Source organism: Natator depressus, chromosome 9 (assembly GCF_965152275.1).
Source record: "Natator depressus isolate rNatDep1 chromosome 9, rNatDep2.hap1, whole genome shotgun sequence".
NCBI classification, from domain to species: domain Eukaryota; kingdom Metazoa; phylum Chordata; order Testudines; family Cheloniidae; genus Natator; species Natator depressus.
This window is the reverse complement of record NC_134242.1, coordinates 37539691-37553740: the sequence shown is the minus strand read 5'-3', so window position 1 is coordinate 37553740 and position 14050 is coordinate 37539691. Positions and strand designations below refer to the sequence as shown.

Sequence of the window (14050 nt, the reverse complement as noted above, 5' to 3'; positions counted from 1 at the left end):
AGGGAAAGCTACTTAAATCAAAATATATGGGTGCATGTGTAATTAGGAAGTTTATCGAGGGCAATCATTCTTTTCTCAGAGATTATTTTCTTTTGATAAAGAAATGTAGCAGTTTCAATTGTGCAAGTTTATCCGAGCACTACAAGCTGAATTCTCTCCATCCCCCAAACTAATAATTCCGGGCCAAGTTCATTCCTGTGGCAAGCCCAGGAACTCAAAGGAATTATACCACATTTGAACTGACCCTTTGCATTGGAGTCTTCCTGAGACACACAACTTTATGCTTTTATTTTTGGGAAGTTCCAGTTCCTGAAGTTGGTTCCCTTGGAAAAGATGTAACTACAGAAGGTCACCCATAAACACTGTGAGTAAAATCACACCCAGCAACATGCACCCCCCCTTCCCTCAATAAAAAGCACTAGAAACTACACCGCAAGTGAGTGATCAGTTTACAAACAAGCTGAGAGTTTTACCAGAGTGTGGCACTTTCCCACATGTCAACTTGAAATGAGCAAGTGGGCTCCAGCATTTAGTAGAGAGTGACAATCAGCCATATTCAGAAGGAGAAGAGCTGGGGTACAATAAGAACACTGTGCAAATATTGCACTCTGTATCTCTTAAAGAAAGAACTTAAATCAAAACAGAATTAATTTGCATAAAATCCAAATCTTCAGGGTCCCCCTAAACAGAAAGAGATTTTGGCCAAAGGAAGCTCTTATCTCCTTTGTGAAATGGAGAAATGGGTGTGCTGCTTTGCATGAGGTGTATACAAAATATGCAAATGAGGAATCTGCTGCATGCAAAAGGCAAACTGGCCAGACAGTTGACAATCCCCATTCACAGAGAAAACTTTCCTAGTCTCCAATGGGAGTAAAGAGAAGGGAACCAACATGTTTGCTTCCCAGGGAGGTGAAGCAGGCTCTCAATATTCATAAAATGCCCATTTAGTCATGGGAATGTTAATTGTCTCTGATTCATGAAACTATATGACCTCGCCTGCTGCCCAAAAACATAAAAAGATGCAACATTATGGGATGAAATGAGAGATGATATTTAGATCAGAAGTTGGGAGGGGAGAGCAGAGTCTCAAAAGAGACAAGCGTACAGCTGAGCTATTGCTTAATCACTTCTTCTCAAAAGCACAATAAAATCCAAGACCATGGGACCATGTTATTAGATACCGATAAAATAACCCCTTGACAGGAAAGACTATATATCTAGGTCTCATCACATGTAACACACGCTAGGTTCTGGAGATTTTTATCAGTAGAATTTTGTCTTGTATCTTACAAAAACAACTGAAGGCTGCTATCCAGTCTTCTAATAAATTAATAAAAGGATTTTTTTCCATTTAGTTTTAACATAGTTTGTTGACCTTCCTTCTTACTAATAACATCCCATGTAATGACCAGATCCTGCTCTCACATAAATGAATAATAGTTTTGTCACTGATTCCGAATGAAAGCACACCCACAGATATGTGCCAAGGAAGATTTTAAAGGAACTTTTTAGATTTACATCTAAGGGGGGGATTTTAAGTGTGCCAAATATTTAAGTGGACATCTTGCACCACACTGTGGCACAAAATCATATAGGGAGCTATCCTGATAAGATGTGGTGGGCTCTGCTAAAGATGAATATGTTCAAATCACTTATTTTACAGAGATAAGTCTTTCCCCCACCCAGCAGCTTCTCTCTTCCAGTTTTTAGTTTTTCTGTTGCCAAAAACATAATCATTCTGCACATCTTAAATGGCAAACTCAACTCTCCCCTCTCTGGGTAACCTCCGCGATTACCCTTTGTGCTGATGGAATGGGCAGCTAAGTTATTTTGGCAAAAATTTAGCTGCAACCAAACCAATGCGTTACAGAAAAAGAAAAATAATTAAATTCTGGTCCTCTGATATAAAATGAATTGTTTCTCTCAATGATCACAGCCATTATTCAAAGCCACAGAGATAAAACCAATCATATTACTCAAGGGATTGCTTCTTAAGGTTGCCATTATCAAAGGTAGGAGGAAAATTCCAAAAACGGCATGGATATGAAAAGGCAACACTCTAAACCACATTTTAAACGATGTTGGATTTTCTGCCAGCTGGCCTGCTCAGAACTCACAACACCAAGTGTTCTGCACAAAGCACTTAGCTCTCATAACCTTTACACAAATCATAGCAAAAAAAGCTCTTGGTTGTCTCACATATTTACACTAAATGTCAGGTCTAAACTGAGACTTGTAATTTCACAGCATCAGAACCATCCCAGATGGTTTCAATCTATTATATTTATATACTCTCCTCCCAAAATATATGGACAGCCATTTGATTGTGATAAGAAAATTACAAAACTACATCTAAATCACACTATACTCATGTGTAACAAAATAATTTATATCACAATGACATATTCAAAAGAAACACTATGGCTTGACTTTCCCCAAAAGCAGTAATTACCTTAGCCTTGAGATAAGTCATAAAATAAGATAATTTCATGTTTCATTAATAATATTCTTCATGACTTTTTTCTTTCCTAAAACCTTGATCATTAAAGAACAAATCGGAGGCGGGGGGTGGGAGGGAAAAAAAGAGAACAAAAATCAATGTTAAAATTACCTTCTTTCTACTGGGTGTCAAAACTGAAACCTCTACCATGAGAGGAGAATGACTGCTCAGCTAACCAGCTTTGATTGTGTGCATCAGTGTCAAATATTCCAGTGTTCCACTGTATCTTATCTGGGAACCTTCCTTAGCTGAATAAAGTTTAAGATGTTATTTTTTCCCCTTCCTTGATTTTTGACAGATGACAAGGTCTCAGCAGAACAATTATCCTCAGGAGAGCTTGTCAGAAATTTTTCAACAAAAGAGGGGCAATTTTTTAGCAATACTTGTCCCCCGCCCAAAAAAAACCTCCTGTTTTTTTGACCTGTTCTAATTCTCAGCATCAACTATTCAACAGGTTCAAACTGCTGTTAACTGCAGACATACATTCTCCTTGAAAGAAGAGTTGCTTAACACTATGTGGTTGTCTCCCACCAAAGACTGAACAAAATCAGCTCAGAAAATGTTATTCAAGATCAGGAGCTGGAATGAACTTGCATCTGCTTTTGGGGCAATCCAACCATCACCTTATAAACTCTGACATGTCTCCTCATTCTTGGCCTCCATTAGCATATACTGCTGAAGATAAGAATGGCAAGAGGAAGTGTAGTTCTGTCCCCAAGGCTTCTGAAGTCTCCAGCAGATGACCAGCGTTAGATCTCACAACAACAGGGGCACCCCCCCACACACACCCTGCACCCACCCTGACTATTCTTGCCCACCAAGCCTTTGTCAAACTTTTAAGATCTTAATCAATCAACTCTGACCTCGGGCTCACAGGAGGAAGATGGATGAGGAAATGGGTGACCTCTGACATATTCTTGTATTTGTCCTGCCACAGTCAACCCATTGAAAAACAATTGGGGTGGAACCTGCTTGCAAGGTTCCAGTCATAGGCTGGTGTCTTTTTATAGGCTTTTGCAGACTTAAGATCTTTCGTCCTGCCTCACCATCCCCTCAAAATCCATGGGAAGCATTCCCCTCTCTCAACCCTTCCCCCAGAAAAACCTATGAGAGAAGCAAATTTGCTGATCTGTAAAATTAACTGGACTATGGAAATGGGAAAACTTCTCCAGCAATGTCAAAAGCCTAGTTGGCCTTAACCTCGGTAGAAATCAACAGAGAGTGAATTGTGAACTTTACTGTAAACTTCATGAATCAGAGGAGTTCCCTGGTACACTACTCTGACTTTGGGATTGGTAATGCCAAAAGGGAAACCACAAATAACCAGTGATGAAATGGTTTTAACTATTTAAAATTACTTGATGGCTTGCATCCTCTGAAAATAACTTCAACAGGCTAGCTTTATGCAAGAGTTTCTTTCTCCTTTTATACATGACCCCCATCAGATTTCTCTTTAACTGAGGAAATGGAGAATCAGGTTTTGTGGGTCCAACTTTCATGGGCCCAGTGGAGAGTTTATAGAGAATCTGGCTGAAGACACTAACTCCCAATATCTATTTGTCATGCAATTAGCTCGTGTTTGAGCCAACAGCTAAAAAAAAAAGTGTTAGATCTGCATCAGTCACCGTGACCCAAAACTGACCCAATCGCCCTTGAAGAGAACTCAGGATAATCTCCATGCAATAAACCAAGATCCCTTTTTCATTCACCTCCTCCTCCCACAAATTGGGTTGTAAAAATGTCAAGGAGCCTTGACTACAAGTTATTGGGCCATTTCAAAATAATAAAATCTCTCCAGCCACTGATGCTCTCCTATAGTCCCCAGTCACCACATCAGCCACATTTGTATGTTTACTGACATGCAAAGATTTCCAAGCTTCTATTTCACAACATTCCATAAAACAGAGTAATTTACTGTAAACAGAGTGCCCTGCCACTGTGCTGTTAATTTTTCAATTCTCACTGCAGCCCACTGTAATTTTGTGGCCTATAAGATATGCTTATATTTTTTCTCCAAATGAAAATGCTAGAACGAAGGCAGAGGCTTGTGCTTAGCACTGCTTTCCTGCCAACCGTTAATTTCAATGCATAACAATGAACTTCAATGAACAATGACTGTAAATTATCATCTAAAAGAATTTCAGTAGGGCATTTAAGAAAAAAATAGCTCTTTTCTTATACTTGTCTAGCAGAAAAACTATCGGTTGTTTGTTTTATTACCTCACTCTCAATTTCTTAGTCACAACAAGATATTAAACTTATCCTAGGAAACAAGCACAAGTAGCAAAACAGAAGAGTGTCCATTATAATCAAAACTACATTTCCAAACATCTTAAAGAACAATACAAGGCCTAATAATGCAAGGTGCTGAGCACCCTCAATTCAGCACTTTGTAGGATTGGGCTCATTCATCCGTACAAGAAGCCATTAAAGGCTGATCTTTATTTATGCTCACAAGTAAGGGCTTAGAAGATCAGGCTCAAGATTTCTAATAGTTCACTTATAAAATAATAGTAACATCTTAGGGGGAAATGTAAATCTTTTTGGAGATAATCTGCCTTTTATATGAACTTTAATCCCTAATTCTGCAGCGCATAGTATGGGGGGTGGAGGCCTGTAGCATTTCTAAGAGTATCCTAGCACCTCCATTGTAATGACAACAATAGAGCCCCTATAAGAAATGAAAATATTTAACAAAGGCAGCAGTATCAAATATCAAATGGTTATTTAATACAAAAATTTGCAACAAGTGAAACACCAAAGATTTACACTTCCGGGGGAGCTAAAGTCATCAAAATAAAACCCAAGTTTCTCTGACTGATTCTTCTCCCGTTTTAATACCAAAGTTCTCTACTGAGTCCCGAAGGAGAAAAGGAATACTTTTCTTTCTTAGAGTTTTCTCTGCTTAACAAACTTTGCTTGTGAAAGAGAGATCTTGTCTCTGTAAATGATGGTGGCTCCAGTGCATTACTTTTGCATCCAATTTCAGTGGCTACACCAAGGTAATTCAAATCTAAGTGCTTGTTAGCAAACGTGTTTTGCCTTCTGCTGATTGCAGTAGCATCATTTGTTTTGTCAGGATTATACACTTCTTAGCCTTGCCACCTGGAGCTATTGCACTCTCTCATTGGACACCTCTGTCCCATTGCATCCCACAGGGGCTGCTAATTACTGGCTTTACTCCATCTACTTTCATCTCTCATTCAATTACCCGCACTGAGCCCTTATGAAAAGTACAATACGACTGGTCCTACCTTGGCATTCTCCGTTGTGCTCATCATAGCCAGCATTGCACAGACAGTTGCCAATGGGTACCAGCCATTCGCCATCTGCCCCACAGTACATTTTTGGCACATCCTTCTCTTCTGAGTTGTTCACACAGGAGCCCCGAACTTCCACTAGAGAGGATGTATCAGCCCCAGTGATGGTGTCTGGAAACTGAGCCAGGTTGCGTACAGTCAATGGGCACTTCTTGTAGAAAACACGGACGGACACCAAGGCGATGCAGGCACCTACATCCTGAAAAGCCAGGTAAAACCCCTTCTTGCTCAATGGGCCCACATCACGTATCTCTGTGTTCAGCTTCATGATCCTATCACCGATGTCCACCTGAGTGAAGCTCTCATCAGCAGCAATGGTGTCGATCTTGGCAAACTGGCTCTCACGGATATAACGCTCCTTATCATTGTTTGATTCATAGTAGTAAAGGTTAAAAGTCTCTTTGCAAGTTCCCATGACACCTGGCAGACTGTTGCAGTCTCTCAATGTGAATTTAATTTCAATATATACTCTCTGAGCCCCCTCGCGGGGAATCCAGTCAGTTCGTAACCAGTTGTTCTGACTCGGCTCCATCACATTGCAGACTTGATAGGTGCGGATCGGAGTGTTTTTCTCATCCATAATGCTTACTTCCTCCCACTGTGAAGAATCAAAGCAAAAAGTACATCAGTGTTAACAAAGGTACATCAGCTCTTCACTACAGAATTAATCCTTTTGCTTCCACTGGTAGCATGCAGCTTTCATTTGTTTTCATTTATAGAAAAATCGTTACACCAAGTCATGTGTATTACACCAAGTACCTAAAAATCAGTCTGTTACGGAGAAAGCAAGTTCAAAATTAGGTTGGTAAAATACCTCAGTGAACATATATTTAAGAACAAACAAAATACATCACACTGAGCTAGGCCAACAATCCCTAGAGGCCCCCACCCAGATCTGCCCCAGTTTTGCTAATCACTAAAAAAACACATACTTCAAGATAGCCCTTGCACTGGAGAGCGTACAATCTCAAAAGACAGGCAAAGTATTAATTATCCCCATTTTACAGATGTGAAACTGAGGCATGGAGAAAGTAAGTGAATTGCCTAAAGTCACACAGAAGGTCTGTGGCAGACCTGGAACTGAATCCAGATGTCCAGAGTCCCTGTCCAGTGTCTTTATAAGGAAGGATGTTTTTGTGGTCATTTCTCTAGGCTTTCAAAAACCAGCTACAAACAAATTCCCCCATTAAACCATCCTCAATTTGGAATGGCAACAGTACAAATTTATTTACAAATGGATATCTATTATGAGCATTGCTTTACTGGAGACCTGGGGTGAAATTCTGGCCCCAGTGAAGTCAGTAAGACTTTTGCCATTGACTTCAATGGGGGCAGGATTTCACCCTTGGATTGTTAAAGACTGGGAGGGAGGAATGTGGTTTAATTACAGGTTTCAGAGTAGCAGCCGTGTTAGTCTGTATTCGCAAAAAGAAAAGGAGTACTTGTGGCACCTTAGAGACTAACCAATTTATTTGAGCATAAGCTTTCGTGAGCTACAGCTCACTTCATCGCATCCGATGAAGTGCGCTGTAGCTCACGAAAGCTTATGCTCAAATAAATTGGTTAGTCTCTAAGGTGCCACAAGTACTCCTTTTCTTTTTGTCAGTTAATTAGCATCACTGACAGAACTTTGCTTCCTGATACCAAAAATAAAAACTCTTATTTACCGCCTTTTATTTTCATACCATCCTGGAGTTAGAAACCTCAGGCAGTTAAATTTACAGTCTAATAAACCCTACTATGTTATAATGCTGTAGGCAGGCTTTAAACTTGCATTGATGTAGGGATTTTCCTCTCCTGAAGGGAACGGAAAGTAGGGGGAATAAAAAGCAACATAGCTATCGCATTGGAGCAATTTCAATCCCTGAAGTAACTAACTACATTTGTGTCAGAGAAGTTATGTGAAGGATGAATTTGGCTCCCATGTGTGTGAACCAATGTTTCAGCAAAAGTGTGATGAACATACCATAAAAGAAAGGAAATGGTGAATCACAGCTTTGAAAAAATGTTAGAGATTATGATAATCACATAATGCAGAAAAGAAAGCCACCACAGTGGCCTTCTTTTGTCTCTTTCAGAAAAAGAATCATGGTTCTGCTGAATTAGAAGGGGGGAAAATCCTTTTTTAAACATTTGTATTAGATAAAAGCTACACTCTGGCTGGAATTCCAGGCTGTACAATGAAGCACGTGAAAAATATGCTTGGAAAATTGTTATAATGCAACTTTCCAGGAGCTTCCTAGAAATGTTTTTGAAAACTACTAAAGGTGCTGCTTTGATAAACGGCAACATTCTTAACACTGTGGACCTCAGCACATAACATCCTGCATTCTTTTTATAAGAATTGCTCTTTTGCAAGTGCTCTTTAATTTAAAAGCCTCCAGAGTAGCTGAATCTGCTTATGGATCTATGGCAGTTAGCAGTGGCACCATGAGTTAAAAGTAGTAAAGAGGGTAATATTTTAGTTTCTGCCTAGAGATACTTGTGAATTAAAAAGGAGGGAAGTGGGTGGAAAATCGATACACATCATGTCACACTACATGTTGCAGAAAAGGGAAAAACTGGAAAGTCATCTATCAATGTAAAATGTAACATGGAGTTAGTAACCAGATAGAGTTCTTTAATTTGCAGCTGCCATGAAACTAGTTTTGTGTCTTTATGATCCATCACTTTCCATTCTCCTTATCTTCCGATGGCCTGCACTACCTCCTGAGTGTGTGAGGGGATGGGGTGGGGGGGAGATATAAAGAGTTGTCAAAGGGATTTCCTTTAGCATGTTCACACAATAGACGATGTAGTTATAGGATTTGCTCTGAAGCCCACTGAAGTCAATAGAAAGACTACAACCGAATTCAGTTGGATCAGGCCCTCAGTGCAAAATACATGCATGACCTTTTTTAAAAAAATCTGTTTCTTATTTAATATTTTAAAAATCTGTCGGCTGCTGTAAACAATTAGAGTTCTAAAATTTCCAACCACTTGAGATTATATGCAACACTAAATGTGTCTTCAAAGAAATATCTTTTTGCTTTCCCTCTAAAATGAACTTTTATAATACAATTCATTTTATGGTTTAATGATGCGCAGAAAAGCATTCCAGAAATAGAACCTCTCTTTGAACTGTGAAATTTAAGAGTAATTCATTAATTAAATTTATAATGTAATACTTTAATTCCTCCAGGGTTACTATATAAATTTGATAATGTTTAGTTCTATTCATTGGTCAATACCCTATTTTTACCTCCAATATCTCATATTAACAAATAAAAGGCTTAACCTCTAAAGGTCTGTTGTAGATCTATACAACAGGTTTTTTTAAGTACATACAATAAGCTACACACAGTTAAAAAGAAAACAAACTGGCCTGGAAGGATAGAACTTCAGGGGCTCTTTTTGAAAAAGAAAAAAAGAAAGAAAAGGGTGTTCTTTTCTGCTGCTTTGAAATAAATTTGCAGCCTATGAAGTTACAATAAATGCTTTCCAAGCACTCTATTGCACAGACAGACCATGTACTCTTAAATTTTTCACTACCAACTTAAAAATAGAACACACATAGGTCGGCTTAGTGAAACCAGTCACGTCCACAATAAAACAGTACCCATTTCCTTCTCAAACTTGAGAGGAGTCTTCAAAGATGACTAAGAGGGGGGGAATCAAGTAAGTATTAAAAACATACAGAGCTCCTTTGGTCATCAATTCTGCTACTGACTTATTAAAAGACTCTTAATATATTTTAATCTACACTGTAGGTACCCCTTGGTGAAGCGTAAGAAAGGCTCTGTCTGAATCATTGACCTTTCCAGGGTATAGAATTAACAAGGAAGCCTGACTCTCACTGAGATAAAGCTGTACCTTTCCCCACTGTCAAAAGATGAGGGCAATTGCCTGCAATCAGCAGTGAATGTGTGCTGTCTACACTGCCAGAGGCCTGCCAATCACTTCCCCTCTCTTTAAAAAATGGTCTCAGGGACTGCGCAGTGTTCTACAGTCAAGTTCAGGCAGAACAACAATGGGGGGCAAAACAATCCTCCATTTTCCCATGTTATGGTTAATTCAAAGCTTATGCATAATGCATCACTAAAATAAATGGCCTCAAATTCCTTCCATTTGCTACTGTTTCCTTTCCTTCTTAGTTGGATGGGGAGGGGGCATGGAGGGAACGTTAGTCTACAGTGTGTTTCATTAGGCACTGGAAGAATCCACTTATACTATTTATCTTTAAGCCCCTTTATTTTCACTCATTTTGACTTAGTAATAGCGTGTGTTTGTATTTAAGAAGACTTATTTGTTTAATTTTAAAAAGGATCTGAGTGTATTTTAATTTGATAGGAGCAGGATGTACATTACTAACATTTTTTCTTAAATTGTTTACTTTTACAATTTCCTGTAGAGAAAAAGGTTCTGATACATTTTTTTCAGTCTTAAATGGTCCAATCCTTCAAGGTGCAAAGTGCCCTCAGCTCCTATATAGTTCTTGATTGGGGGATTTGAGGGGTCTCAGCAGCTTCCCACAAGAGGTGCTCTGCAGCTTGCCTGATTGGGCTTACTGCAGGTAGCAGCCAGCTTGTGCCTACAAATATTTAGTTAAATTAGCAGTGAAGGTTTTGCATACAAAGGACTATGCTAAAATCTTCCTAACTCCAACCCCAAAATGTGTGACCCTTCCTTTCAGGATCTGCAACATAACATACTGTTGGTTACTACTCTTTTTATAGGGTCCTCAAAAGAAATTCATATGATTTGCCCACTGTACAAAAGAAAACCCTAAAAAAATCTGAGATTGGGGTTTATTTGTACAGGGATCAAAACTTGCAATATTGTTTTCACTTTGAAATAAATCTATTTAACTACTGTCCCTTCATGCCATAAGAAAGGTCTGTCTTGTGTCTTGTCTATTGATTCCTTTTCCCCCACACCACACACTCAATTTAGAAACAGAACAGCAATTGCTCTGAACAGAGACTGTCCGTGGATAGAACAATTACAGGGGTGGATTCCAGTTTGGTCTCCAGATCACATTTCTTGTTGGTATTTCAGTTTTAAATAGGCATCTAAGTCCATGCTTTGACCAATCTCCTAATTCTGAAACCCTTTTTCTGCCCTTTTGGTTTCTAATTCTTCAATGATAGAACTATCCGAAGGGAGTATAGGGTTTCTCCAACAAAGTGTAATTCACTTCATAGGCATGGAAAAAAATCTGACCTCCTTACCACAATCAACAATAATCGAGCCATTAGGACTCTGCAGAAACTTACTAATCATTCCCTTTTACCCTTTTGATCAGATAGTAATTCAGAACTTACCCCTCCTTCCAAAGGACTTGCTATCCACCCAAGTTCCCCCTGAACTGATCTGGAATCCAACAGGGTAACTGCAGAAAGACAGAAAAAAAATAGATTAATTTCCAGTTACCAAAGGTCAATATGACAGACAGTATTTACCCGAGCATTTCTATACATGCAGAGCATGACCATATCCAACTTAGATCAAAACCAAAACTTTTTTTCAGTTAGGTGAATATCTACATTAACTTGATCATCTCTCACTTTTAAACCTGGAGCATTTGTGAAAGTGTGTTTAACTTTCTTAACTGTTAAAATTTGTTCCAAGGATGATGATCTAACATTATTAGTACTCAAACCCATCTGTTAGATGGAATAATTCTGAATTAAAAAACAAAGACAACCATAAACGACAAAAGATATACTGCAAATGATGAGCTCCCAAATACTCATTTTTGTAAACCTTGTATTTTACATTAGACTACACAAAAGAGTGGAAAAGTACTGTAAAGATTTAGAATGATCACATAATTCCTGACTCTTGAATATGGCTAAGCCACAAGTGACTTTGTATGGGATTCCCTTCAAACCAAAACAAACACCTTATTTGCTCTGTTTGCTATTCCAGTTTGATATTTACTTATACATAGGTGAATATTTTTTAGAAGGAGGCTACAATAAACTGCTTAATCATTCAGCACATTTGTGACATCACAAGTGTCAGATAACATTGTTCTCATGTTTTGGAGGTTTTTCTGCACTGGCAGGAAAATGGGTTTGCTCTTTTTAAAAAAAAAAAAATGTTTTGAGTTCACCAATCTGTATTTGTAGACAGATGAACACACACATATGCACTTCAGTTCTAAGAATAAAAACGGAGAACCAGGTGATTTTAAGTGTACTGTAGCCCAATCTTGCAATTCCTTGCACTACCCCAGAATCCCATCAAAGGTAGTGTGATTTTGGTATGTGCAAGGAATACAAGATCATTCACCTAATATGGAGTTAGCTATAGACACCGAACCAGACCCAGTGAAATTCCAGCTACTTGGTCTTTTCACCACAGTGCTCCTGCAAAACCACAGATTCTGAAGACCACTGTAAATTAAAGCTCCAACTGTAACAATGAAGTGGCAAACCCCATTTGAAAGGAAGGGCTCCATTATTAATCTGGCTGTTTATGGCCATCAAGGACAAATGTGGAACCTTTGAGCATTTTTTTAAATAGCTTCAATTAAAAATCATCCTCTCCCAACCTTCCATCTTTCCTTCCAGACAGATGTAGATTTAAGATGCCATTTAGTCCTGTAACTATTTTTAAATGTAGCTATCTCCTTCTCAAAACTCCCCCTCATTCTTCTTTTTGCCCCTGGAGAAAAACCGGCTACATTCATTTGGATTAATGTAAGGTGGATTAGAGAGACAAAGGGAACAATGCAACCCAATTTACCCAAAAAGGGGGGGGGAGAAAGGGGGAGAAAAGGAAACGTGAGGAGAATCAAAAGGAGACACGAAATGAAGGGGAGAGGGGAAGAGGCCAGAGTAACCCACAGCAGCTCTAAGCAGCGGCTTTTCATCTGCAACTCCTTCCATTCTCCTCTCAAGTTTAAACTCTGGGAGCCGCGTTTGTGTCACAGACAGAGCCTCTTTCCAGGTCTTTAATTTTCAAAAAGGCAGGGTGCGTTAGGGGGAATGCGGACAGGACAATGAAATCCACAGCTAACTAACAGAAGGCTTCGTCCTTCAGTCCTCTACTCTGGGGGCCGGTGGCAGCAGAGCTGAGATTCCAGCGGGCACCGGCTGGGAGAGAAGTCTCAGAGCACCTCTGCAGCCAGATGTGCCCAGGTCTGTTGCAGGGAGCGCATGTGTCGGTCCATGCGATTATGCAACACTCTTGCAGCTTCGCCTCCTACCGGCGCCCCCTCCATCCCCGGGACAGGGAATGCCCCATGTCTCTCTCTCTCAGCACTCATCAATAAGAAATTACCCCAGTTCTCGCTGCGATCCCACCGCCCCAGAAAGGGGGCGCGTGAAGGGCAGGGAAACTGGGTGCGGGGCACAGTTTAGTGTCACTCATGGATTTGCAATCTCGGCCGCTCGGATCCAGAGGGTCCCAGCTACGGGGGGCTGGTCCCTGGCACAGGGTGCGTGGGCGCACGGCGAGGGGAGCAGCGTAGGGCGCACGGCGCTGCGAACCCAGGGCCGGCTCACCCACGCGCGTATGCGGAGCCGCAAGGGGCTGCACAGATGTCAAGTCTGCGGCAGTCCGGCCGCAGGGGGCCCCGCGCCGCAGCAGCCCGCGACGGGCTAAAACTTTCCTCGCCCGGTGCTGGGACAAAAGTCTCCGGAGGAGGCGCCGAGCGAGCCTGCTGGGAGCCAAGTCCCGTCCGCAGCCAGCGCACAACCCCCGCAGCAGCGGGGACCTCGCACCCACTAGCTCTCCCCGCGCGGGCGGCTGCCCAGCCCGCGGTGCCCCCGGGTCCCAGCGGCTCGCGCCCCCCCTCCCCGCTGATGAACTCTGCTCAAAGCCGCAACTTGCCCCAGGCACAAGTGCCCCCCGCAGCCCTGAGCCCGGCTGCCCGCCTACCTTCATTGGCCGGATACACCCGAGAGCCGGTGACAGCGCCGCAGATCCCCCAGAGGAGCGAGAAGAGGGTGAAATAGACAATCCCAGCCATGGCTCACCCGTGCCAGCGCCGCTCCAGCCGCTTCTATCCCAGTGGAATAAATGCTTCAATGGGGAGGCCAGCAAGCTGTAGACATTGCCAAGGGGGCGGGGCGGGCGGCTGACGTCTGCCCGTCCATCAACCCTATTCGCCAGTCGGAGTAGCTCATGGCAGCTCAAACCCCACCTTGCCACCCAAACACGCCCCCCCTCCCCACTTGGCCCCGCCCCCACCTGCTTCCCTGGCCGGGCTCCTCCGCACGGGGCGATAGGTTTGCGCGGG

The 14050-nt window shown here is 41.4% G+C and overlaps 1 protein-coding gene across 1 annotated transcript in view; it reads right to left on the bottom strand.

Moving 5' to 3' along the window:
* Window positions 1–13831, bottom strand: part of EPHA4 (EPH receptor A4) — a 129559-nt gene extending 115728 nt beyond the window's left edge. The window contains exons 1-3 of the mRNA XM_074963948.1: window positions 13690–13831; window positions 11124–11191; window positions 5755–6418 (exon numbers count right to left, since the gene is read on the bottom strand). Coding sequence (XP_074820049.1) covers window positions 5755–6418; window positions 11124–11191; window positions 13690–13780 — 823 coding nt within the window. The 5' untranslated portion in view covers window positions 13781–13831. The remainder of the gene's footprint in view (window positions 1–5754; window positions 6419–11123; window positions 11192–13689) is intronic.
* Between the last annotated feature and the right edge of the window lie 219 nt (window positions 13832–14050).